Source organism: Vulpes vulpes, chromosome 4 (assembly GCF_048418805.1).
Source record: "Vulpes vulpes isolate BD-2025 chromosome 4, VulVul3, whole genome shotgun sequence".
Lineage (NCBI taxonomy): Eukaryota > Metazoa > Chordata > Mammalia > Carnivora > Canidae > Vulpes > Vulpes vulpes.
Genome location: NC_132783.1, coordinates 27,854,858 through 27,881,706, shown reverse-complemented (window position 1 = coordinate 27,881,706; position 26,849 = coordinate 27,854,858). Strand labels below are relative to the sequence as shown.

Here is a 26,849-nt window from a genome sequence, read left to right as displayed (position 1 = left end):
TCTACTGTCTTAACTGATGATGTATTGGCTTACAAATATCCACTCACCTTTCCTCTCAGGCAAGAGCACATGAATACAATTCTATTTCCAGTACTAATTTCTTAGACTAGAAAGACTCATAGGATCCTGTATAGGATTATATATCAGGAAATTTACATAGCATTTCTAGGTACCTTACTGGAAGAGAGAACAGCAACAAAACTCTTTCAAATTGAAATAGAAAAGTATTTGTTTTCTGTAATGTGGAATAAAATAGGAATTCCCATGCCTTTCTATAGCCCAACCAGTGATCAATGTTGGTTTCCACCAGATGGACCCTAACATGTCCAAATCACTTTATGATGAAGAATTTATTTATTTTAAAAGATTTTATTTATTTATTTGAGAGTGAGCAAGAGAGAGCAGGAATAGGAGGGAGAGGCAGATTTCCCCACTGAGCAGGAAGCCTGACATGAGGCTTCATCCCAGGACTTCAGGATCATGACCTGAGCCAAAGGTAGATTGCTTAACCGACTGATCCACCCAGGCACCCCTTATCTTTAATTTTATGTTAAGTTGACACATATTCTGAGGCTTTTTGAGGGATTCATCCCAGGACTTCAGGATCATGACCTGAGCCAAAGGTAGATTGCTTAACCGACTGATCTACCCAGGCACCCCTTATCTTTAATTTTATGTTAAGTTGACACATATTCTGAGGCTTTTTGAGGGACATCTGCAAGTTTTTGATTCAATGAGTAAAATACTCTGAAGATTAGGAAACCAAGCAAGAATCACTGTACTAAAACCAAGTTAGAATGTTTAGACACAAAATTTATGTGGAAGTGGTTCATAAACTCAGTTCTTTAGCATTATTCTTATTATTGCTACTGTTATTATTATTATTATTATTATTACTAGCCATTTTATTTTAAAAGTTAATTTCAGGAGCATCTGGTTGGCTCACTTGGTTGAGCATCTGCCTTTGGCTCAGGTCATGATCCCAGGGGCCTGGGATCGACCCCCCCATCAGGTTCCCTGGTCAGTGAGGAGGCTGCTTCTCCCTCTCCCTCTGCCTGCCATTACCCCTGCTTGTGCTCTCTCTGTCAAATAAATAAATAAAATATTTAAAAATAAATAAATAAAAGTTAATTTCAATTTCACTTTAACAATTAAATTTGAAAATCAATTTTTTAAGAACTTGCTGTGCCTGTCAAAGTGGTTTGACTCTGTGCTAATAAGGTAATAATGATCAATAGTTAGTATTTTTCAATCATTTTGCCATCTTCAGATTACTGTCTTTATTACTATCAAAATGACCAGAGTCTTTATAGAGCTCAGCTTCCCAACCAAAGACATGGCCAACATCGTGTCCGCTTTTGGCATTTAGCAAAGCCCTGCATGGCACTCAGATCTGTTGCCAACTGCCACAGGCCTTGCCCTTGCATATTTGAAAACCCCAAGGAAGTAGAGGATGATAGGGGGATTTTTCCCTTCATATCTGGTTCTGATATTGAAGTAATTTTAAAATAGATCACATAAAGTTCATATAAAAGCCAAAGGGAGGAGCTAAACTGGAAATCCTGACAAAATCAGTTGCTCAGATGCTAATAGTTCTGGAATGTAAACGCTGAGAGCAATCCATGGTTTGGGCCACTTCCTTCTAAGATTGTAGAGAAGCTTGGAATGGCCTCTAGCAAACTACATGTTTTAAGGAAGGCTGTATTTTCTTTCATGGATGAAAGTTCCTGTGTGTGTGTGTGTATATGTGTGTGTGTGTGCGTGTTTTAAAAATTTATTTACTAGCAATTAAAAAAGACTTCTCAGGGCAGCCCCGGTGGCACAGCGGTTTGGCGCCGCCTGCAGCCTGGGGTGTGATCCTGGGGACCTGGGATCGAGTCCCACATCGGGCTCCCTGCATGGAGCCTGCTTCTCCCTCTGCCTCTCTCTCTGTCTCTATGAATAAATAAATAAAATCTTAAAAAAAAAAAAAAAAAGACTTCTCACCTTTAGTGCTTCCATGCCAGCCTGGATGACAGGAGCAAAGACAGTCTCATTTTCATTAGAGTCTGCAAACATCTCTGGAATCTGGTCCAATAAGCTATAAGAAATGAATGAATAAAAGGTTTTAAATGTTTAGCATATTTGTAATAAACTTCAAGAAATAAATCACTACCATTTCAAGACTAAACACATATGGTATTTATTTTTCGCTGAACACCTATGGGTGACTTTCATAATCATTCCTCAGGGAATGATATACTGGCATGTTTGAAACAAAAATTTATGATTTGTTTGGAACATTTATAAAAGTATACTATATTGTAAATATTTTTGTAAATATTTTTCACTATATACATTTTGACCTCTTAAAATCATAAATTCTTAGAATAGTGGCTATATCTTTAGTTATAACCATCATCATTTGAATGCTCATCCATATGCAGGAAATATCTCTTTCCAGAAAAGAGAAGAGACTGATCTGGTTGAGTGTGAGTATTAAAAAAAAAACTCCTCCTTGGGGCGCTTGGGTGTCTTAGTGAGTTAAGCATCCGACTCTTGATTTCAGCTCACGTCATGATCTCAGGATCATGAGATCAAGCTCAGGCTCTGTGGTGGGCATGGAGAGTCTGTTTAATATTATATCTATCCTTCTGCCCCTCCCAACTGCTGTCTCTCTCTATATAAAATAAAACAAAACTCCTTTTAGATATTGGTGTACATTTAAAATAGAACATAAATTATAGAGTTTGATAATCCATGTGTTAAAAGTCCCTTGCTAATGACAAAACAAAACAGTATGTGACTAAATCAAAACAATTAAAAAAGATAGTTGATTATATTATATATAAAATATATGATATATATTACAAAACACTTGATATTTACTTGTGAATCACAGCCTGGGATTCTTGATAGTTGACAAGGAAACCATCCAGTAGAGGAACAAAGACCTCTCCAACATCAGTCACCACCATCATCTGAGGCTGGGCCAAGTTACTCTTTACATTAAAGAAATGCAGCACTTTGTTATATGTGATAAAACCGACTCGGATTGCAGAAGTTTCTTCTTGTTCTTCCCTATGAGAGAAACACAGCATTTGAAGTTCTTCATATATTTATGAGAGAAGTTTCTATCAGGAATTCAGTAGGTACATCATCTATAAAATATATAGAAGACATATTTAAAGTTTTGATCTTCATTATTGTTTAGTCACAGTAGGAGGATGGGGGATATTACAAAAATAAGTTGATAAAAAATTCTCAAAATTCTAGGTAAGAAAAAGTCAAATAGATATGAAAATATATTTCTTTAATATATTCCCTTCTTTAATATATGTATTCCCAATCCACTGCAATTACAAAGTTTGCTTTTTTTTTTCCCATAACTAAGCTAGGCATATTACATTCTTTATAAACAAAGCTCTCTCAGAAGTCACCAGAGGTCAAAAGAACAAATGGAACATCTGAAGCAAGAGAAAGGCACACTCAGATTACAAACAGGATAGCTATTTTTATCAAGAAAGGACTTGCTTCTGTGTGATTCTTTCAGATTCTAGAGAATCTCAACAGAAATTGAGAGATTTTAAGAGCTATATACCATAAATACATAACACAAATCACATATATAAATTGATGATGTAATTCTTATTAGGTAGCCATTTGTGATGTCATGGCAAGACAATAAAAGTAATAAAAGCTCTAAAACCATAATAAAAAGTAAATTTTTGAGAAATCCCAAGGTAAGGCCTTAATCTTCCTGAAAGGAATATAAGGCATGACTATTCTTTTTCAAGTCTATACTAAGTATACTCAGAGTTGAGTGGTCTGAACTCCAGTTAATATTTACCCAAATTTCTCTCTTTATCTTCCTTCCCCTGCTCCCTCCCTCCTAAAATACTACTGATACTCTTACTAATTTTCATTATGGATATAACAGTGCTCAGTGGTTACATGACAGCCACAAAAGATATATGCCATTTTCTTTAATCCTTAGATATCAGTAAAACTTATTTTGCTTAGGGACAACTTTTTTGAAAAAGAGCCTAGTATGCTCTTTTCTAAACTTTGTACATAGCATAAGAAGTTACTTGAGTACGAGAGAAAGGAAAATAAAGATCAAAGTATCTGAAGTTCAAATTGTTGATGCCACTGCAGACTTCCCAATTTCTTTGATGTTTCAGCAGATTACAGGCTGACAAACTAAGGACTTCAAACTCTATTTCTTCTTTACTTCCTTTGCTAATTGAGGGTATTGATTCTTCATTTTGGCCTTCATAAATGGGTGGGCAGTTTAAATAGGTCCTCATAATCTCTTCCAAAAGTACTTGGTAAATGCATATATTTTGGACTCTTGCAAAATCTTCAGAAACGGTATGCTTATCCTTTGTAACTGCCCATAACATACTTTTACACACACACACCTCCGCTCAATATCCTAAACTGTATGACTTCATACAACTAACCATTATAGTATATCGTTCCCATGTTCTCCATTCGCCCATCCCTATTTACTTGGAATTTTACTCTTTAAGACCAAGCACAGATACTCTTCCTCTCTCAAAGTTCCCCTGATGCTACCAACCAGAAGTTATTCCTCTTCTAGATTTCTACAAATCATTCTCTCTAGGCTCTTACTATACAGTGCCTTTCAGTTAACGTATCATGACTCTTTGACCAATAGAGACCCAAAGTTTATGCTCTCTGCTTCTGTCAGGGTCTAGGATAACATGGGGAATTAGAGGTATGTTCAGGATGATTATCGTGATGGTGAAATGTCGTATTTAGGATGGCAAGTTAGAGTCCAAATTCATAAACTACATCTCTTCCCAACTCCCGTTTAGTGATGTCACTATGCTAGTTTAAAATCAGCCTGGCTGGAAGTATTTTATACCACAAATGAGCATACACTACAATTAAGGTTTTATTTATTTGAGATCCAGTTTACCAGCACACTACCATTTCCGAGTAAACCTTTTATTATGTAAGGTGATAAACGTCCAACAAACCCTAAGGGTATTTATTCTCTTTAATAGTTAATTTAGAGTCAATTAAGGCAAATGACACAAAAGAAAAATTACAGAGAAGAATCTAGATTGCTATTTCCCAATGGATTTGGACATTTTCAAGTAATGGGAAAGGCATATCTTGGGATTCACAGGGTTCATTTAGAATCTAAATTAACAGTTTTAAAAACATTTAATCGGAACATCTCACATTATTGCAAAATATTAGTATATGTTTTCATGGGAACATATTTTTTTTTAATTTGAGAAACAAAGAATTACCTTAGATTTTTTCTTTTTCAACAGTATAACTACCTTGTTAAATCATATCCAGAAGAAAATGAAATTTCAGCCCTTCCTTCATATTAATTCTACACAAATTTAACAAAGTTACATACGGGATATCACACAGAACAACGTTTCTTCTTCTGCTTTTCAATTACCAATTTTCTCAACACGTGCCCCCATTATTTTAATGGAATGAATCTGACAGAGCAAAACTGAAGATGTTAGTAACTAAATCAATCGGAATATTACAAAAGCAAGCATTTTGAACATTTTAGCTACAGCAGCATTAAAAACAACTGGGGGGAGGGGGCAGAAAAAAAAACCCTAACTGCTTGATCTGAACAACAGATGAAATATTTCAAATCTTTTCTTTCCTGTTCCAGAGAAGTCAGACAGAAATGGCATCTGGCAAAATCAAAGATGTAAATTTAAAACTAAATAGTAAAGAATGGGTCCTTCACTTTTCAAAAGATTAGCTAAGAGATGAACATACCTTAGACGTTAATCAAGACTTATATTGTGCTTTAGAAAGGCTATTTGGGGGGCAGTTGGGTGGCTCAGGGCGTGATCCCGGGGTCCTGGGATCGAGTCCCACATCAGTCTCCCCACAAGGAGGCTGCTTCTCCCTCTGCCTATGTCTCTGCCTATCTCTCTGTATCTCTCATGAATAAATAAATAAAATCTTAAAAGGAAATAAAAATAATAAAGCTATTTGGTATATTACATAGTTCAGAGGGGTAAGTCAGATTGATGGCAATCTTATCATAAAAAATGTAAAGTTGTAAATATAAAGAGCCCACAACAAACTTTGGGGAAGAAAAAAAGCAATCAGATTTGTTTTAAAAAAATAAAGGAAGAAAACTGTATTTTGGCTTAAATAAAAACTTTTAGGAGAGATTTTAAAAAGTAGCAGGGAATAACCAGCAGTATCCTTTTATTTTTTCTCCTATCTCACTAAAGTCACAATCTGCTCCAATGGGATACAGAACTCATGATGACATCTAAGGGAAGGAGTGTGGTTTCATAACTTTGGTCAATAGGGTATACACTTCACATCACCACTGTGTTGCAAAGGAGCAAGGGGTAGGTGAGGTAACCATGAGAAGAGGATCACTTAATTTAATCAGTTCTAGAGAAGGGAAAGAAAGAGACATCATTTCCATAAATTTAGTTTTCTTTCATATCATTTAAGTTCCAAGTTCAGAGTTAGAATTAAAACAGCCCTGTGAGAAAAGTCTATGATAAAATACATGATATTCAGCAGAAAGTCCACACTTCTCAAGTATCCCTAAGAATGAGGTAACAGAAACTATAGTCACAGTCAGCAGACACACATGCCTTTCTCGTGCCCCATCTTCAACTTGCTCCCAGTTCATTCTTCATTTTAGAATTCAGTTTGAAATCACCTCAATGTTTTTTAAACATCCTCACAGCTATTCCAAATTATCCTTGAGAATATTATGACTTGAGCTTCATAGATACAAACAAAGCTACTCCTGGGAGGTCCAGAGTTCACTCATTTGAGGCTCATATGCACCAATGCAGCAGCCACATGTGGAAGGAATAGAGGGGAATGGGCATCCAACGACTCAGGAAGCCCTAAAGCCTATAGATAACCCATCCCTCAAAGCATCCCTTTTCAGAACAGAGACTGCTTACCCTCAGGAGATATGAAGGGGGGAAGATGTTGAGACTGGTGCAGACACTACATTTCAGACAATATTTGTTAGTTTTTTTTCTTAAGCATGTCTCCTCTCATAAAGGAAGAGTTTCTCCTGCTCCCGAGGTTCCTTACTAGATGGTACTTCCCATCCTAAACAACTAGTTTGTACACTATAAAAAATAGCCATGTTTGCTAAAATACCTTTCCACCTTTACTTTTATGCACTGACCCCTGCAGTGGCAAGGAAAGTGATCCACTTTGTGCTAGGACCTAGAGGCAGTAAAGCGGCAAAGAGGTTTGACAGTATGTTACAAGGGCAAAGGAAATTTGGCTCAAAGACTACCATCTCTGCCATAAGACAACAGTTCAGTTTCCTGGCATCCCTTAGAACTCTTGCCACAATCCACAGCTACCAGCTTCCACTGGAAAATCAATCCCTCTGAAAATGAATAACAGACTTCCAAAGTCTTTTCCATCACACTGTTGGGATTCTCCTTATGGTTTATAGTGTATTTTGAATATTGTTTATCATAGCATTAATTTTTATCAGTTTGTTTCTTTTGCTTTGTACAAAAGATAACTCTGGACATTTTAAGGACTCAAAAAAAATGGTGCTGTTTGATTTATAAATATTTGCCCAAAGTCCTCATTAGCAAAAGATATCTATATCCATATTCAGTACTTGTTTTCTGGCCAATAAACTAATTCAGTAATTTTGTGCAAATTAAAAAAATAATGGGAGTTCTCTTACTTTGGAAGTTTTTCCAGCACAGTCTTCAGTTCTTCACATATGAGCTTCACAAGTCCATTCTTGATGTTACTATATGAAACATCAATCATGAAGATAAAGGCTGGTGGATTGGGAGGCTTATTCTTCTACAGGAATGCAAACAGATCACACAAATGTAATTATAAAGTATATACACTGTATAATCAAAATAAAACATTCAAACTCTTGAAGATCATCAAACTTTTCATTTACTATTTTAGGGTATAACATCTGTGGAATTAAATAATTTTCTAGAACACAGTCTCTAATACTGTAAAAAAGATTAAAGCTATTTGTTTCCAGGGTATGACCTGCAACACACTATTGAATTAGACAGGATTATGATATCTAGCAGAGAAGCTTCACTTTTGTAGCACTCCAAAGACCTTACCACTACAATTACCCAATTGTGAGTATAGTCTGGTGACCAGCCTTGCTTATAACCCTCTGCTTCATAAGAAAAAGTGAGTGAGGTGCCTCAGTGGCTTTGTCAGTTAAGTGTCTGCCTTTGGCTCAGGTCATGATCCCAGGGCCCTGAGACTGAGCCCCACATCGGGTTCCCTTGCTCCACAGGGAGTCTGCTTCTCCCTCTGCCCTTCCCCTCTCCCTTCCTCCCTCCCTCCCTCCCTCGCTCTCTCTCTCAAATAAATAAATAAATATTAAAAAGAAGAAGAAGAAATGTCTGGAACCTTGACAAATTGTGCCCCCAAAGAGTACATACAATAATTAGTATTTGTCTTGAAACTAGTAAAACTTCATTAACTTGAGAACACTATTGTCTTTTTTTTAAGATTTTATTTATTTATTTGAAAGAAAGAGAGTACATGAGTGGAAGGGAGAGGCGGAGAGAAAGGGAGAAGCAGGCTCCCCCACTGAGCAGGGAGCCTGATGCAGAACTCTATCCCAGGATGCCAGGATCAAGACACAAGTTGAAGGCAGACACTTAACCATCTGAGCCACCCAAGTGCTCTTTAATAACCCTATTTTCAATTTTTTTCTTCATAAGCTCTTTCAGTTTTAAAGATATGAAATTATATACTAAAATATAATTGTAGGGGCACCTGGGCGGCTTAGTGGACAAGCATCTGACCCTTGGTTTCAGCTCAGGTCATGGTCTCAGTGTCATGAGATCAAGCCCCACATTGGGCTTCCTGCTCGGGGGAGAGTCTGCTTCTGCCTCTGCCACTCCCCATGTTCCTGCTCTTCCTGTCTCTCTCAAATAAATAAGATCTTTTAAAAAATAAAATATAATTGCATACCTTAAAATTATATTATATTGTCAAATACTTACCTGTTCCTTACATATTTGTTGTAAAAGATGGAATATTGGGCCTTTTCTACATCTATTTAAAACAATCACTATAACATAAAGCAGCTGCTATATAAATGTTTTGTAGCTGTTGGTCCCTTTACTGGCTGGTGTTCAAAAAGCTCTTAGGAAATGATTCTTCAGTTGAGTCTTACAAAGTATTTAGAAAACAGAGCCACAGGCAAACTTAGTGACTCAAACTAAAACAAGAGTTCAGGTTAATCCAATTTTCAACTTTATGGTAAATAACAAAAACGTTCTAAAATAAAATTGTATTATAATTATAAAATTAGATGACAATGTCTCCAAATTATCTTACTGATTCATTCTATATCCATTATAAGTCTAGATACAATACTCTTCTAATAAAGTATGTCACTTGAAATAAAAAAAAATGCAGGACTTAAAAATCACCAATGTAAATGCTTCATTGCTTTGCCACATTCAAAATCAGGCAAACAGGAAAAGAAAGAACTGTACTGCTGTCTATCTGAGCAATTTTATTTTATTTTATTTTTTGGCAAATCCTTTCTCACCTAATCTAATTTATAACATAGACTTACATTGATTTATATTAAATAAAAATAACAATGATTTCCTTTTTTTAAAAAATCATTTCCATTAATTAAGCCAAAGCCTCGTTGTGACCAACCCAAATGTGTCTTACCATTCTTGTGTTCTCTTAAGTTCAGCATTACTCATTCCCCACAGAATAGCTTCCATAAATCCATCACACACATCTCTGTGAAATGCTTCACTGTAACTACTTTTCTATGCATGGGAAACTAATTCCTCATTCCTCTAAATGATATTCTCTTTCAACATCTCTATATCTATCAATAACCTCACTACACATCAACTCAGAGCTTAAAAATATCAAATTAGATCTGACTATTCCTTTTCTTTCAATCACCAAGTCTCATTAATTATCCTTTCAAAATAATTCTTTCATGTTTTACCCAGTCCCTATTCTTAACCATCCAGAAGTTTGTCCTCTCATGCCTAGAAAATTCTAATGACTTCATCATTGGCTGCCTTAATCAATTACTCTCCCCTTTCAATCCAGCTTGCTTTGTCCAGCCAAGCCTAACAGGTATGAACTTTATAAAAACTTGGTTTTTTCATGACACCTTACCAAAACCACTGTTAAGGGTCAAAGACCTCCTGACTGCAAATGAGTAACTTTAAGTAAAATCCAGCTCTCATCCTAAATCTCTTTTCTCTCTCCAATTTTAGGCATGGCACTTTCACTTTCTAAGCTGTCAAGTCACTGCAATATCATTTCCTCTTCCACTTTTCTGACTGCTGCTTGTTTTTTATTTTCTTATCTTTCTCCAAAAGACACCCACTTTTTTCTTACCACATGCTCCATCACAGAAATCTCATTTATTCATTTTTAACCAGCACCACTTTATAGGTGACTCCTCAAATTCTTTCTAATCATGGTCTGAGCTCCAGAGCAGCATTCATTTAACTATAGCAGACCTGCCAGGATCTTCACTTCAATATTTTAGCAGGTAAGACAAGATTTATCCCACTATACTGGCCTTCTCTATAAGGAAATAGAAAAAGCATTATCCTCAAAAATAATCTGGGTTTCAAATCTCATTTTCTCTGTGGAATTGCCCACCTTTCTTACCATCCACACCAGTTAATTGTAAAGCCTTCTTGTTCTGGCACCCAAATTTAGACACTCATTTCCAAAAGTATTTCTAACTGCGGTAAGATAGACATAAAATTTACCAATTTAAGCATTTTAAAGTGTATAGTTCAGTGGTATTAAGTACATTTACACTGGTGTGCAACCATCACCACCACCCATATCTAGAACTCTTTTATCTTGCAATACTGAAACCATTAAACAATGACTTATCATTCCCCTCTCTCTAGACCCTGGCAACCACCGTTCTACATTTCTACATCCTTGCTTTCGTGAATTTGACTCCTCTAGGTACTTCATAAAATAAAATAATAATATTTGTCTTTTATGTGACTGGCTTATTTCATTTAGCATTAGTTCATCCATGTTTAGCGTGGGTCTAAATTTCCTATCTTTCAAAGCTGAATAATATTCCACATACATATATACTACATTCTGTTTATCCATTTATCCATGGATGGACTCGTGGGTTACTTCCACCTTTTGGCTATTGTGAATAATGCTATGAACGAGTGTGCAAATGTCTCTTTGAGACTCTGCTTTCAGTAATTCTGGGTATATACCTGGTCATTCTGTTTCTAAATTTCTGAGGAACTACTACACTCCTTTCATTTTATCTTGCTTTGACTACTGCATTAACTTCTAATGTCCCCTGCTTCCAAATTCTTTCCTCTCATTACACAGACTGCTGTCAGAATAACCGGTCCAAAGACAATACAGATCACAATCCTACTGCCTCTAAGGACAGAATGTTTACTGAGTCCTCAGAGTTAAAGACGGAGCATGGCACAAAAGACTGCTCAATACTGCTGACTGAGTGAATAAATGTGTGGATGGATGGATGAATGGATTAAGGAAACAACTCCCTCTTTACCTTTAATGGTCTCATTACTTACTGAATTAACATAAATTCCTCAATGGCCTGGCATTTTTAACTCTCCACAATACTCATTTAACAAACATGTATAAAAACCAGGAGATGAAAGGTGATGAAAGGAGATGAAAGGAGATGACAAACCCAGTGGAAAATAAATGGTTAGTCTGTATCTCAAAACAATTTCCCAGCTTTACTTCCCATTATTCCCCAATACACATTCCTTCAACTAATTTAAGTGTTTGCCATTTTCAAAACATTTCCTATCCAGAAGTCACAATCTAGCAGGCCTGGGCCAAGAATTTGGCCAGAAAAGTATTTTGCTTGGCATAGCGTTTTTAAAAAATATTTGAATATGAATGTGTTTTGGAGGAAAGGGAACGTCTCTCCAATTATCCTAGTCCCATACTAACTCCCCATCACTTATCTACAATATCTGCCTCATCCCTGAAGAAAGTGAAGTTGCAAATACTCTGTATCTACTCACTGTTTTGTTTCCCTTCCCTTTCCACATGTCCAAACTCTGCTCATGGTGTAACCAGCTCAAGTCACTCTTTGAAGCCTTCCTTCACCCTCCAAGTCATATGTCATCACTTGTCCATTCTCTTATAGCATTTTTTGACTCTTAAGGCGTTTATCATACTTGGGTTTATACCATAGGATTATTTGACTCTTAAAACATTTATCATACTTGGATTTATATCATAATTATATACTTACTGAGTCTACACATACGGAGTACCTTGAAATCAGGTTCATTGCTAGCTTTGGTATCCCTCATAGCACATAACCAAGTGTCTTGGGTGTGTTAGGTATCCATTAAATGTCACAGTGAATTAAAATTGAGTGGAGGGATGACATTTTTATTGAGGGAAAATAAAAGGCTGGCTTGGAATGGGATTTTACGTTTCAGGTACACTTTGTGTACAGATATATTCCCTAAACTTTTGAGTGAAAAACTCTCAATTATATGACAAGAGTTGAGGTACTTTTTTCCAGGAGAACCCCACAGTGATTTCCTAAATAACTGCCTACAAATCCACAGTATATTGATAAAGAATAGAGGTTCTGTGGTCATGCCAACAGAGCTTTCAGTCTGGGTCCAGCACTTTCTATGTGTGTGATCTGAGGGTGGCACTTAAGCTCTCTAGGCCTCTTGTAATAATAGTACGCATCATGTGGGTTCACTTGAGTACTAACTATATACAACACAAAAAAAAGCATTTAGCATAGAGCATCACACATAGTAAATAGCCAATGTTAATTTTATTATATACAATTGGTATCAAGATAAACTAAAATGAATAGGGCAAAGTGTAATTTTGTATTTCTAAATTTGTATGGTATCAAAAAACACATGTACAAATTAAATAAGCTCCTTTTCATTGTCCAAATCCCTAAGGCAACTCACTATTATACTTTATTTACATTTAGAATTATAATTAAATTTAAGATACTTAAATCATATTTTATTTTAAATCCTACTTGGAATAATAAAAGGTAGATTAAGCTTACAAAACATTCTTCAAAATGTACATTTTTTTTTTTTTAAATTTGGTTCCTTGCCTGCTGGACGAAATTTTCCATCAATTAGACATCTGGAACATTTCCAGATAACAGAGTTTGAAGATACGAAGACTTTTGTTCCCAGAAATAGATTTGACTCTCTGCCTGAGTTTCTACTAAAAAAGCATAAAATCAAGATAATATAGCCTTTTTGGCAGAGAACTAGAAACTGAAAACATAGTTATATTTATACTATAGTTGCAAAGATCAATCAATAAATTTTCCATCACTAGTTATAATGGCTTTATTATATTTAATTAGAACTTGAATATTTATGGTCTACTTAATCATTCACCCTCAGTCAACAGCAGTAAAGAACAAATAAATTGTCTAAAAGTAGTTGGTACTTTAGGATTTTTTTTGTCTGATATAGTTATACCAAAAATGTTCTTACATTTGTCAAAATATGTTCAAATGTCACATTTTGAATTAATAAAGCATCAACTTTTCTTTAATAACTAGTTCTATGTAATGTAAAAAAAATCATACAAAACACTAAAATAAATGCAAAAGTTGATTAACTAAAAAATTTAAATCCAATCAATTGAAAAAAAAACTTCTTTTAGCAAAAATATTTTTTTGTAATTTATACTCAATACGTGGACTAGTCCCCTCACAAATATCTGTGATAGAATTCTGTGGGTCAGAGGCTGTTTTCTGAGAACTGGGCATCAGCTGGCATTCATATTTGTCAGGGGAAGACAGACATTTAGTCAGAATGACTGTTTCTTCAGGTCTACATGAGATACTTCAGATATAAGCTGAAATCTGAACTCATCCCCAAGAAAATGCTTCCAAAGTACCGAAGAATTTTAGAGCCCTGCAAGTTACCCATAATGATGTCACTCTCACTGTGACATTTGGAAAGGGAAATAGCCAGTCCTGGGAATAGTAAAAGACCTGCAAATTCATTCATTCATTCATTCATTCATTCATTCATTCATTTATGCATTCATTCCATAAACACTGATCAACCGTCTTCCAGTTGATCTAGATAGACACTGTCTTCCAGTTGTACTAGATAGACACTGTGGTGGATACCATAAAGACAGCCAAGACAAGATTCTTGTCACCAAGAATACTGAATTCTATGAGGGGGGGGGGACATTTAAGAAGATTTAAATTTCACAGGAATAATTGCTACAACAAATATATGAACCAAATTCTATGGGGGAAAAAAAAGCATTAGAAGATTTAGTAAATAACCACCATGATAAAGTCAAAGAAAACTGTACATATGCACACATCACACACAGTCACATAAAATAAAATTTCAGTCAGGTATTACAGAATGAGTAGGAGTTTGCTAGCTGTAGTATATATATAGATGTAATAGGAGGATGCAAAGATAGTTTGGTCAAAACAATCTTACCCAAAAGCATGGGAGTTGTAAAAAGGAATGATGAGTCCAGAGTATGTGGTGAGTGTTTTGTAAAACTGAAGAGATGGCTGAGGTGATAGTATGAAAGCCAACAGTTAATGGTCTTATAAGGAAAGTTAAATTCTTGAATTTAATTTTTTAGATTAAGGAAAATGGTGAGGCATCTCACGCTTACATTTTAAAGCAAGGAAACCAAAGGCCAGAATCCCAGGCTCTCACATAGTCCAAGGAAGATTCTAAGAACTCTAAATCACTGTGGTGACAACTCATGTGCAGAAAGGAGGCAAAGAAAACTGTCATAGTCCTATTGACCATATTGGCTGAGCTTCTGCCTTGGAAGAGAAAATCTTCTGAAATCACTGACAAAACAAATGAGATTGAGGCACTATATCGAACTCTGCTTTAAGAATCCAGAATATTTTATCTGATAGGGACATAAAAATTAAATTCTTGTTTTCTATTTCTGGCACCACTTTTTATTTTTAAAAATAATCACTGCACTGAATAGTTTGGCAGTTTAATCATGTTAACAGCCTAGAAGCCTTGATCTGTGTCTGAGGCATTTCTACATCCCCATGATACCCCCAAAATGCTTTGTTTGTGAATCAAGATTCAGTTTTTACATATGAAAGTTATTCACTTGAATTTGACATCAACGTATAAACACTTGAAGTCCTGGGAACACTTACTCTGCAGTAATCCAAAGTAGCAACATATTCATAAGATCCTAGAGATAGCTCCGGCTTCTCATAGTGGTCCAGCCTTCTCCCGATGTGGTCCAGATGTTGGAAATAGAATGGTGGAACTAATAAAAACAAAATAAGAAAGGAAATATTTTGTTTTCATAACACAGACAACTTAGTAAGTTCTTAAAATTTATTATGGGAGGAAAAGAATTAGTGTGTGTGTGGGGGGGAGTATTTTAAAGCCAAAATATAGTATATATTCTAAATATCCACTATTTAACTCTTCTGCAAGTTACTGATGATACATAACATTTATGATTTGGACCACTGTGCAGAGACAGGGGATAACAAAACTGGTGTTTTTAAATTGTCACAAAGAAAATTTAATTATCTCTATTTAATTACCTCTTTTAAAAGTAATTCTGACTTTTCTAACTACTTAAATTTTCAGTATACCTAACAGAAATATACATTCATTATTTGGACTATACTATTAACTACAATATTTATTATCCTTTAATTAGGAGATGTCTTCAGCCATGGAAAGTTTGCATAGTAATCTTTTAATGTTTGGACTTCAGAGTGGGGAGGATTACTGTATTAGGGAAAGACTATACCACTAAGATCTCAGCTGAGAACTCTTAATTTGATTCAAATGTCTAAGAAGGTTAGTTCTGGCAATGACCTGGAAGTCATCCAACAGCACAGGAACACTTATGAGTCACACACTGAACACTTGGACAAATATGGCCTGGTATCTCTGTGAAAACAAACTCCTGTTGCCTTGAGATTAATAGGGCTGGCTATTAAACCACTGACAATAGAAGTATTTAGAATAACCAGCAATGCTCTGGTTTTCAGCATTTCATAAAGAGCAACATTTCCATTCGTAAAAACCACAGAAGTAATGTATTTTTTTTATTTTTTTTAAGATTTTATTTATTTATTCATAGAGACACACGGGGTGGGGGGAGGGGAGAGAGGCAGAGGGAGAAGCAGGCCCCATGCAGGGAGCCCTACGTGGGACTTGATCCTGGGTCTCCAGGATCACACCCCAGGCTGCAGGCGGCGGTAAACCACTGCGCCACCGGGGCTGCCCAAGTAATGTATTTTAAAACCAACAAATCTAGATTCTTTATTTTTAGTTGTGAAACAACATGGATCACAACAGGACTGTTTTTGTAGGTTGGACTTAAAAAATAATCACCAAGAATTGATTTGTCTATTTTTTCTTAAAAATAAAATTGATTCTTAAGATTGATTTGTCTTATTTTTCTCTTATTCATGAGATACGGGGGGGGGGGGGGGGGGGTGTGGCAGAGACACAGGCAGAGGGAGAAGCAGGCTCCATGCAGGAAGCCTGACATGGGACTGGATCCGGGTCATACCCTGGGCTGAAGGCCGCGCTAAACCGGAGCCACCTGGGCTGCCCGATTTGTCTATTTTCTTACCATAACATGGTCATTTCTTTTCTTCCTTTTTTTTTTTTTTTTGGTCATTTCTTTTCAAACAAGTTTTATAACATTCATATGTACATATGGATCTCTGAAATTTGGAAAATTCAACGTCTTGTAAAGATTGTGGAAGTGGGAAACCGACAGTCTCAACAGAGGTAAGTAAACTATGACAGACCAACAGAATCTGGTTTCATAGGGATACCCAATTTGAGTGAATGCCACAGTTGGAGCAAGGAGAGAGACATCCCAAGAGGACCACTGTTTTTCAGTTGAGCCTAGAAGTCAGTGATTCCGCTCCATAGCAAGGCATGTTTTAGAACTGACCAAAGTTCTTGTGCAAAAGACTCACAATGCTAGTCTCTGGCCCTCTAAGCTGGACAAAACCAAGGACTGTAATAAGGGGGTGAGGAAACAAGGAGCTCTCACACCAGAGAGCGCTCACAGAGTTGAGATGCCATGAATGTAATCACATAGGCAGAAAGCTATGCCCTAGCTCCACTTGTCAGTAGGGAGTAGTCAGCAGCCATAGGAGACATGGCTCCTAGGCAGAGTACTAAACATTCTTCAGATTTAATGGCCTGCAGGGAAGCATGTCTATGAAGAAAAGGAACAGAGGAAAAGACGTAGAAAGTTCATGCTCTTATACTCATCACATGGTTCTAGAAAAACTCTAGAAATGTAAATGAATGTGGGAATGTTTCAGCTGATATGTGCTTTATTTAGCACCAAAAAAATTAAAAATTAAGACATGTTATAAATATAATGAATGTAAGTTGCTCTTAGCAAGTTTGCAATTTTTTTCAACATCAGTCAATTCATACTGGAGTGAAAGTGAAAATATAAAGAATCTAGAAAAGCCCTTCAAAATAATGTTTTTCTTTCCTTCTTAAATAATCCAACGTTCATAGCTGAGGGAGAAAAAGTCTGTATGTCTTAGTTACATCAGAGCTTTTCCGAAATACTGATGAGCTTCCATTCAGGAATAACTCAGAGGAATAAAGAAAGAAAGAAGTCTCTCCAACGTATCATCTGAAAACAGATACAATGAAATTTCTTCTTTATAATATCTGTAGAAGAAAACCAACCAGAACATGCTCCATTTGGGACCACCATGCCCCTCTCAGCCTCTTATAAATGCATGAAGTTGTACATACAATTTCCCACATGGAAGCTGCTGTTTCTTATAAAACTCAAAAGTAGGTAAGTAGTTTTATGTCTCACTCCCCTTCTACAAAGGCTCAATTGGAGGCAAAATAAAATTTTACCTCTCATATTTACAGATGATATGCCTGAGAGGTTGTGTTTGTTTGTTTGCTATTCCTCTGAGTTATTCTTGAATGTGAGCTCATCAGTATTTAGGAAAAGCTCATTTATAACTAAGAGCTTTAACATATATTTTTCCCATAAGCTTAGAAGTACAATATGTTTCAACTAATAAAGAGCTCTTACTAAGCATTTATTGGCACCACTTACCATCATTCACACAGTTGCAAAATCCACACTGATACCTCCTTCCTCCTTCAATGAACTGCATAAATGGGCACATATAGGCTTTGCACCTGTTGCATCTGACTGGTCCATTCTCTCCATGATTTACCAAATAAAGGGGAGTCTATAAGAAGTAAAATGAAGAAATAGGTGGGTATAGGATCTCAAGGTACTTCAGAAATGCTATGCAATAATTGTAATTTGAAAAGTGGCAATGCCATCCATTAAGGAACTTTTAACTCTTGGTGTTCACCAGGAGGGCAAAGGTGCCTCTCTTGATACCTCTTGAATTCAAAGAAATACCCAAACAAAAATTAATTTGAATTTTTGCCTCATTAATAAGAATATATATATGCGTATTTATATGTATATGTGCATATATATTTATCTGTATGTGTGTGAAGGCAGAGAGAAAATATAACGATGGCAATAATATTTAGCAAAGCATTATGTTAAAAATATCTTGGATACCTTATATCACATATTTTGCTAAGTTTGTTCACCGATTATAAATAAAGAAGTGAACTGGGTTTGACTTTAAAAGCTCTAGTTTGTATAGAGTTCTAGTTTGTTTAGATAGTTCCATCAAAGAATATGAAATGTCTCTTCAAAAATCCAACTATCTGAAGAAATACAATAATGTTCACTTATTTAGGCAAAGACCTTGATTCTGCCTTTTCTGTTTCTTTATCCCATGACAAAATGTACTCTCAGTGGCGCTGGTCATACTTTGCCAGAACTGAAAAAATAAATATTTCAATTGCCTCTTCCTCATAAACATGCATAGAAATCATAATACAGCTTGAAAGTGAAAAAGCTCAGCACTGGAGTCGGCCTTGTTTCTCAACTCTTCTGGCTTTCAGAATAAAACCACAAAGATTCTTCTTGCTTTTATAAATCTCCCTTAAAGATAACATTTCTAGAAAAGCTTAAGAATTACAGGGTTTGGCACGTCAACTAAGTTTTTCTTAAAAAAAAAAAAAAAAAAAAAAGGATGTAAATAAAGCAGACTGCTTTTTAATGGAGACCTGAACAGGAGGAAGAAGGTGGTGGAGGAGGCAAGGTCAGAAAGCCATTTTCTACTCAACTTAGAAAACTGAGATTTTACTGTTTGTCCTTGGTCCAGATGTTCAGTGTAAAGACTAATCCACTGATGAAATTTCAGAAATGAGTTGTGAGGTCTCACAGTAGAAAACAACAACAACAACAAAAGCCAGGTTTAGTATGGGACACCTGGGTGGCTCAGTGGTTAAGTGTCTGCCTTTGGCTCAGGTCATGATCCCAGGATCCTAGGACTGAGCCTCCCTCAATCAGGCTCCCTGCTCAGTGGGGAGTCTGATTCTCCCTCTCACTCTACCTGCCATTCCCCTGCTTGTGCGCTGTCAAATAAATAAATAAAATCTTTAAAAAAAAGAAACCAGATAGGTTTAGTATAATACATATAAGGTAACTGTTGTCATGTCTATACAGAACAACCTTTTGTCTCTCCAAATCACTGAGCTCAGGAAAGAGTGTATTTAACAGCAGAGTTATAGTTTGATAAGTTTAAGATATACTTGAGTTCTAAAGGCATTTGTTTTTTTTTTAAAGGCATTGTTTTTTATATAAACATTTAATTAGCTAACTTGTTACTGTAAACTGCCACTGTTAAAATTATCTAGAAGGGGGGAATCTACCTTCTAGGAAATTCTGATATAATCTAATGGTTAAAGCTGAGAGCCACAGAAGATTTTAAAAACCTCCCCAAGAATTTGAAATGTACATTTCATATACATACTTAAATGTATATATATTCAAATACTGACACATAATACTTTTTAATACATACTCCATGTTTAAGAGGCAAAAAATGACAATTGTTTGTCCTCTTTAGCTAGTGATAATAACTAATCTGAAGGGAAGCAAACAAAAAGATGCAGGTCCCAACCAGAAATTCTCAGGATAGCAAATGGAGAATTAGAATGAGAAGTAAAAGATAACAAAAATGTAATAATAAGATAGCTTTTCTTTTTTTTTTTATCAAAACTCCAATTATCAGTCATGCCTTTGTTGCTGTTTTATTCTACAGCTTCAACTTCTGAAATCAGAAGATGCTTTCAAAAATTAAACCAGAGAGAAAGTCTGCAATTCGCCGGCACTCCAGTCAACTTTACTTTTCTCACCCTTTTATTTTGACAGTTCAAAGACTATAATCAATTCTCTGAGAGACTTTAGAAATATGATGCCATTATTTGCCAGACAAAGCAGAGGTAATAGGTGGAAAATTAACCTTATTTTTACCGATATGATTTACCCAAAGGCAGGCCAGGCTTAAAATTACCGTGAAACTGTCGACAGCTAACACCTGAGCATTCCAGTCCTGGCAGATTCAAACTTGCAGAACCAAAAATAAATGTCTAGTAATAAACTAGAGGCGAGCAATGACTGTATCTAGGCTATAAAATACACTTACATTTTTTTCTGTTTTCACCCTTTTGGAAACTGGATGATGGATTGGTAAGTAAGGTCTTCAGACAATTGAGGTGACAGTAAAGAATGTTAAAAGCTTTTTAACTGTTTACATTTTCTTTTGGGGCAACAGGACCCAAATGGTTTCTAAGTTACACTGCCTTATTTCATCTCTCTCAGGCCATGTTGAAAACTATCAGATATTTTCTTTGCTCTCTCCAGATGTCTGCTTATCTGCTCTACAGTAGTCTGCGTGAGCTCATAAATAGCTAATCTCACTTTTCTTCTGAGTTCAACTTTAGTGTATACAGCTTCATTAAAAAAATCAAATTATTTCCCAAAAAATCTCAAAGGTTTTTTTTTCCTCACCAAGGACATTACATCATATTTACTTCACTAACATTTTCAGATTTTATAATTTTGTTTATAACTGTGCTTTAATCTTTTGGCCTCTGATATATTCCTGCCTGTTCTTTCTTTTCTGTTCTTCTCTTCAATGGGAAAAAGTGAAAGGATGGAGAGACTGGCTCTAAAAACCTCATCTGGCTATTTGTGGTTCTGGTCCAGTGTGGCATCGGTTTATACAACATGGAAGTGATGGGGGCGGTGAGGGAGGAAGAGGAAAAATAGTATCTGAATCTTTGGCTTGTAGTTTTTAGATTACCACGGCTATACTTGTGCTTTATTTGTACTAATTTTAATTTATATGTTTTAATTGAATAAAATGTTCCTCTTTTTTGAACATGTATAATACCATGCTCCACTCTGGGCCACAAGAAAGAATATAACTCACTGAGAAATTGAGTTTAGTGTTAAAATGATAGAAGTAATTTAAAAACAAAAAATTGGGGGGTTACTTTCCCAAGTAAAAGAAGTAGACAACAAGATGTATCAAACAGTAACTCCTTGGTACTACCACTACAATTTAAAATTCTTTCTTATATTAGTAGATAATCAGTTCTCCAAGTATTCCTGCCTTTTTTTCAGGTAACTTTAACATCTGTACAGTAGGTGCTGGGTATATTATATGTGTTAGTAGGGCATTCAGCCTGTCAGGATAGAAAAGACATTAAAGAAAAAGCATGCAAATATGCAATTAGAAGAATAAGGAATAGAAAGAATAGTTGGGAAATAATCATTAATAAAAGTTCTCTTTATCTTAAAAGGCAATGTTAAACCATTCAGATTGCATCCCCAGAGCAAAAATACTCAAAGAAAATGAAGTACAATGTAGAAAGATCCCATGCGAAGAATTGTTAAGATTTGTAAACTATGAGCTTTGTCTGGTATCTATATATCTAAGAAAAGTCTGAATACAAAAGTCTTGCTAGATAGTCTCTCTTTTAGATAAGAGATGAATACCACAATGCACCGCAATATTAAAAGCTGTTTATAATCCTGGGAAACTAAAGAAAACATGAGAGTGTTTTTGCAGCACCAATCCAGTAGGTGGCACTGTGCAACTAAAAAATAAAACTCATTTACTCAGTAGGTAATAAAATACTCAAGATAATTATGCTATTCATTTTATGTGAATCTAATAACACTTAACTTACATCAGCTATTACTCTCACAAAATTAAGAAACCTAAACTCTTTTGAAAAAAATTAAATCATGGTTAAAAATATTCTGGATGGAACAAACTTAAACAACATTAAAGGCTGCCTTAACCATAAATTGTATAGAAATTATATAGAAATTATAGAATTTGCCAAAATTACTGGTGCCAAAATAACCAATGATAATAGCCAAGAAAAACTTCAAGTTTCTAATCCCCTACCAACTTTTCCTTGACTATATGTGGGAAAATAGGCAGCCCCAAAGTACAGCAGGCAACCTAAAGATGACCTGGGAAGAGACGGGCATGAGGAAGCGGATGCTCCCACTGCCAGAGTCCACTTCCCATTTGCCACATTAGTATTAAAGGCCAAAATAACAAAGCAAAATCGGTCATGATACTCAGCAATACACTGTGATGGAGAAATTTCTTCTCTTTTTTAGATTTTTTATTTATTTTGGAGAGAGAGGTAGTGCAAACATGTGAGTGCAAGGGGCAAGGAAGAAAGAGAGAATCTAAGCAGACTCTTCGCTGAGGATGGCCAATACCAGGGCTCCATCTCAGGACCCTGAGATCACGATCTGAGTGGAAACCAAGAGTCGGATGCTTAACTGATTGCACTACTCAAGCTCCCCAATAAATTATTTTTTTAAAGATTTTTTAATTTATTTATTCATGAGACAGAGAGAGAAAGGTAGAGATATAGGAAGAGGGAGATGCAGGCTCCATGCAGGGAGCACAATGTGGGACTTGATCCCGGGACCCTTGGATCAACCTGAGCCAAAGGCAGATGCTCAACTGCTGAGCCACCCAGGTGTCCCTAGAAATTATTTTCTAAAGCAAACATCTACCTTCCTGTTGGAACATCAAATCACAGGCAGTGGTGTGGATGAAGGGAGGGATAGAACAGAGAAGTCAAATCCGAAGAGTTCAGGAACACCTGGACTTAGGAAGGTGACACTGCTCATAGCCAGGATATTGCTGGGTGAAAACGGTCTCCCATTGCCCCATTTCCTGCTCCTGATTTTTCAGCACCAGTTCTAAGTAAGGGTTCTAGAAGTTCTAATACATGCACATAAATTCTGTAACTACCTACTGTCCCTTATCTTTAAATATTTACTAATTTTGAGAAAATATATATCTTCCAAGTTTTTTTTTTATATCTTCCAGTTTTAAAACAGACTTAACTTCTCTCCCTTTTTTTCTCCCTTTATGTCCCTCAATAGAAGTACCAGAGAAAATAATCAGTCTCCTGGACTATACAGTTGTCTCAACACGACCAATAGTCTACCTCACTTAGTGCCTGAAGGAAATACCTCAGCTAAATAGTTACCGGTAAAGGGAGAAAAATTTTTGAAGTGGGTCCTAAATCAGATCAAAAGTTTTAAAGTAAGATGATCTACTGAAATGTAACACGGTCCCCCAAATTGATAAAGGGTCACATTCAACATCAATTATATTCCTCAGTAAATCACTATAAATAGGTATCTCTAGCAGCAATAGTTTCATAATATCAAATATATTTTGGCATGCAGCTACTTCTTGGGATTGGAGTGCCGCTTATTTTTTGGTTCTATATCAAGAAGAGGTCAGCTGATAACTTGGATTAATTGGGGGGATGTAAGTAGAAGCATGGAAATGGTATGTGAAAAGATAATCCAGAACCTGTGATGAGCAACTACCCTTTAAAAATGTTAAACATTCAGACTATTAGGCATGCTGGAAGGCAAGCAAGGTTAGATTCCAAAGGATTATGCCCAGAAGCTAGAATGAAGAGAGAGTCTGTATCAAGTGCACTTATTAAAGATATTTCCATAGGAAAGAGAAATGAGAAGCAGCTTGTATATGTTTTCTATTTTTAGTATTGCCGTATATGACATTTGGTCAGCATACATTGAAAGAAAGGGAATTGAGCAATAGGCTACTTACTGTACATACAATTTCTAAACAGCAGTAGTGTTTTGACTTTTTAAAATAGCAAATACATAATGAAAAAATATTTGCTGAATGCCTTTTAAAATTGTTATGCATCTTCTGAAAAGAAAGAGCCTGATAATAAAAACATTCAAGGCACTGTACTAATTCTAAGCATATACTTCTATTTTCTAAGGATGTTTTTAGTTGGCTTTTATAAACCTAAAACTTTGTGTTTTCATATTTCCAGAAAAGTATCCTCTTGTTAGAGTGTCCTCCAAAGTCGATTTTTAGCTTTTTTCTCTTCAAAATCACTGTTAGCTTGCTTACTCTTAGAGCTATCTTAAAACTTACATTGGATTTGAACACCTTTTTAGTTTTGGATATGGGTCCTTTATATTGGGGGGGGGGTGTCTTTTTTGTGCATCAAGCATGGAAAATTCTGAAAAATTTTACTGATGCAAACCTATATGTAAGATCATAACTATTATCTGTATTATTTGTAGTTTACAATGCTTTCAAATATATAAAAATATCAATTTGATATTGAGGCACTAACAGCGTTGGAGGTGGGAATTAACCATTCACAGGTTCAGAAAGGAATGGAAGGTCAGTATTGAAAACTGACTTATCCAATAAATTGCAGAGCTGCAGCTTGAATTCTCATTCATTTATTCCACCTATTTGCCTCCTCTGCGCTATACACACAGAAACTGCTTTGTAGATTGCTCCTACAGGAAAGCCTACAGTTTCAGAGAAAGGCATCATTACTCGTGGTCTATGATTTAACCAAGCCCTCAGTGCTCCCTGGTAACTATTAAAAGTCTTTTGTCATTTCTCTTTTTCTCTTTCTATAGGAGCTACTTTATACCTTTCAACCTCCAAATAAGCTCTCTTTCCACCTATCTTAGCAGATCATATTGCCTCCTTGTTCAAAAAGAAAATAGAAGAACTCAGAAAGGAACTCCCTTGACTTTCCCTCTACCAATTTGCCAGCTAGATATTTAATTTTCCTTTCTCTTCCTCTCATGTTACAAGGGAAGTGGTGTCCCTCTCTCCTCCTGACTTGGCAGAAACCTTGTCTAAACTGGAACCAAGTCTCAGCCTGGATCCTGAGGACTGGCTTAGACATTTCAACTGTATGTTCCCAAATTATCTTGAATCTGACAGCACTCAACATACAGCTTTACTTTTCAGTATCACTGCTAAATTCTCAATTCATGACTCACAAGTCTAACATGTTTATTGTTTTATTTCCTAGAGTACAATACCTGAAAGAGTGGGCAGTCAACAGTTTTTGAATGAACAAACAAAATATCTATCAGGTACTCAAATACACTGTCATGAACTCAGGGCAGTTCATGATAGCTGCTTAAGCGAAAAGTACAAATAAAAGAAGAAATCACTTGTAGGGGGCAGGGGGTCAATAAAAGCTTCTTTCAAGGAAGAGATGAGCAATTATGGGGAATTATATTTTCACTGACAGAAGAAGATAATTCCAATTAGTCCAAATAGTGTAACACAGGAGGAAAAGCTTGGGTATATTGGTAGTTAATAAGCAAGTATCCTAAATCAGCTGAACTGAAGGGAGATTGAGAGGAGGGCTAGACTGATTTTGTGGAAAGGTATGTCCCGAATGGCCATGTTTAAGACATAAATGTACATGCATGTACACACACACACACACACACACACACACACCTCCAATCAGTTGTTATATTACATGGTAACGATTCTGACAAAAGATAGTTAAGAGATTTAACCATTCAGTAAATAAATGATGTCTTTAGAAAAACAGTATATTTGGCATAGGTTTTGAAACTTGCTTAGAAATTAGTGAATTTTATAATGTTTTACAATTAGCATGAGTGATTTCTAGAATTTGTTTCATAATGTCCTGTATTTTTTTCAATTCATAAAACTAAAAAACAAACTCAAAAGATGTTTGAATAGTTTAGCTTTAATTTTTAAAGTAAAAATTTTTTAAGAGATGGGGAGTAAGGAGGAGAGTGAGAGAGAATCTCAAGCAGGCTCCAGCCCAACAGAGCCCAACATGGGGCTCAGTCTCACAACCCTGAGATCATGACCTGAACTGAAATCAAGAGTCAGATGCTTAACCAACTGAGCCGCTCATGAAGCCCAAAATAAATTTCTAACTTAAAAAATTCACTCATTAATATGTAAGCTTCAGGTTCACTGCTGATCCCCAGGGCCTTAACTACAGAGTAAATTCTCAAAAAATATTTGTTTAATGACTGATAAGGAGGAAGAGACAGAAGAAGAGAAAAACTGGTTTGAAAGAAGTCTGAACTACAAAAAAAAATTAAAAATGAAAGAAGTCATGTTTAAACTTGAGGATATATGCCAGTTCTTCTACCACAAAAGATTACATCTGGATGTGATAAACCCTAATATGCTAAAGTTCATCCCAAAATATGCACAAATAGGAGACTTTTCCTGCAATGGCCAAAAGTGTCTTAAAGCAGATACAGCTGTAACCTTTCTACCCAGGGCCTCTAATGCCAGGAGGGCTTTTTAGTTGAAAAGTCAAGTTGGACCATATGCTAGTCTAAAGAAGGGCTGCTTCTGGTAAGAGAGCATCCATAGTCTCAGAACAGAAAATAATTATCAGAGAAGAGCCCTTCGGTTTTCCTAAATGGCAATTCCTAGTTCATGACTAGATTATAAATGGTAGGGAATGGTTCTAAAGCTAAAACAACGGTCTGTTTAGATTGGGTATACTGATGCAGTCTTTCAAGTTAAAGGTATATTTGCAAAGATCAGTATCACTTTTCTTGCTGGA

At 35.8% G+C, this 26,849-nt stretch overlaps 1 protein-coding gene across 4 annotated transcripts in view; it reads right to left on the bottom strand.

Moving 5' to 3' along the window:
• Positions 1-26,849, bottom strand: part of SEC24D (SEC24 homolog D, COPII coat complex component) — a 102,088-nt gene that overhangs the window by 26,841 nt on the left and 48,398 nt on the right. For all 4 annotated transcript variants that reach the window (XM_026013459.2, XM_026013460.2, XM_072755355.1 and 1 more), the window contains exons 9-13: positions 18,112-18,250; positions 15,185-15,300; positions 7,688-7,812; positions 2,869-3,060; positions 1,987-2,080 (exon numbers count right to left, since the gene is read on the bottom strand). In XM_026013459.2, coding sequence (XP_025869244.2) covers positions 1,987-2,080; positions 2,869-3,060; positions 7,688-7,812; positions 15,185-15,300; positions 18,112-18,250 — 666 coding nt within the window. The remainder of the gene's footprint in view (positions 1-1,986; positions 2,081-2,868; positions 3,061-7,687; positions 7,813-15,184; positions 15,301-18,111; positions 18,251-26,849) is intronic.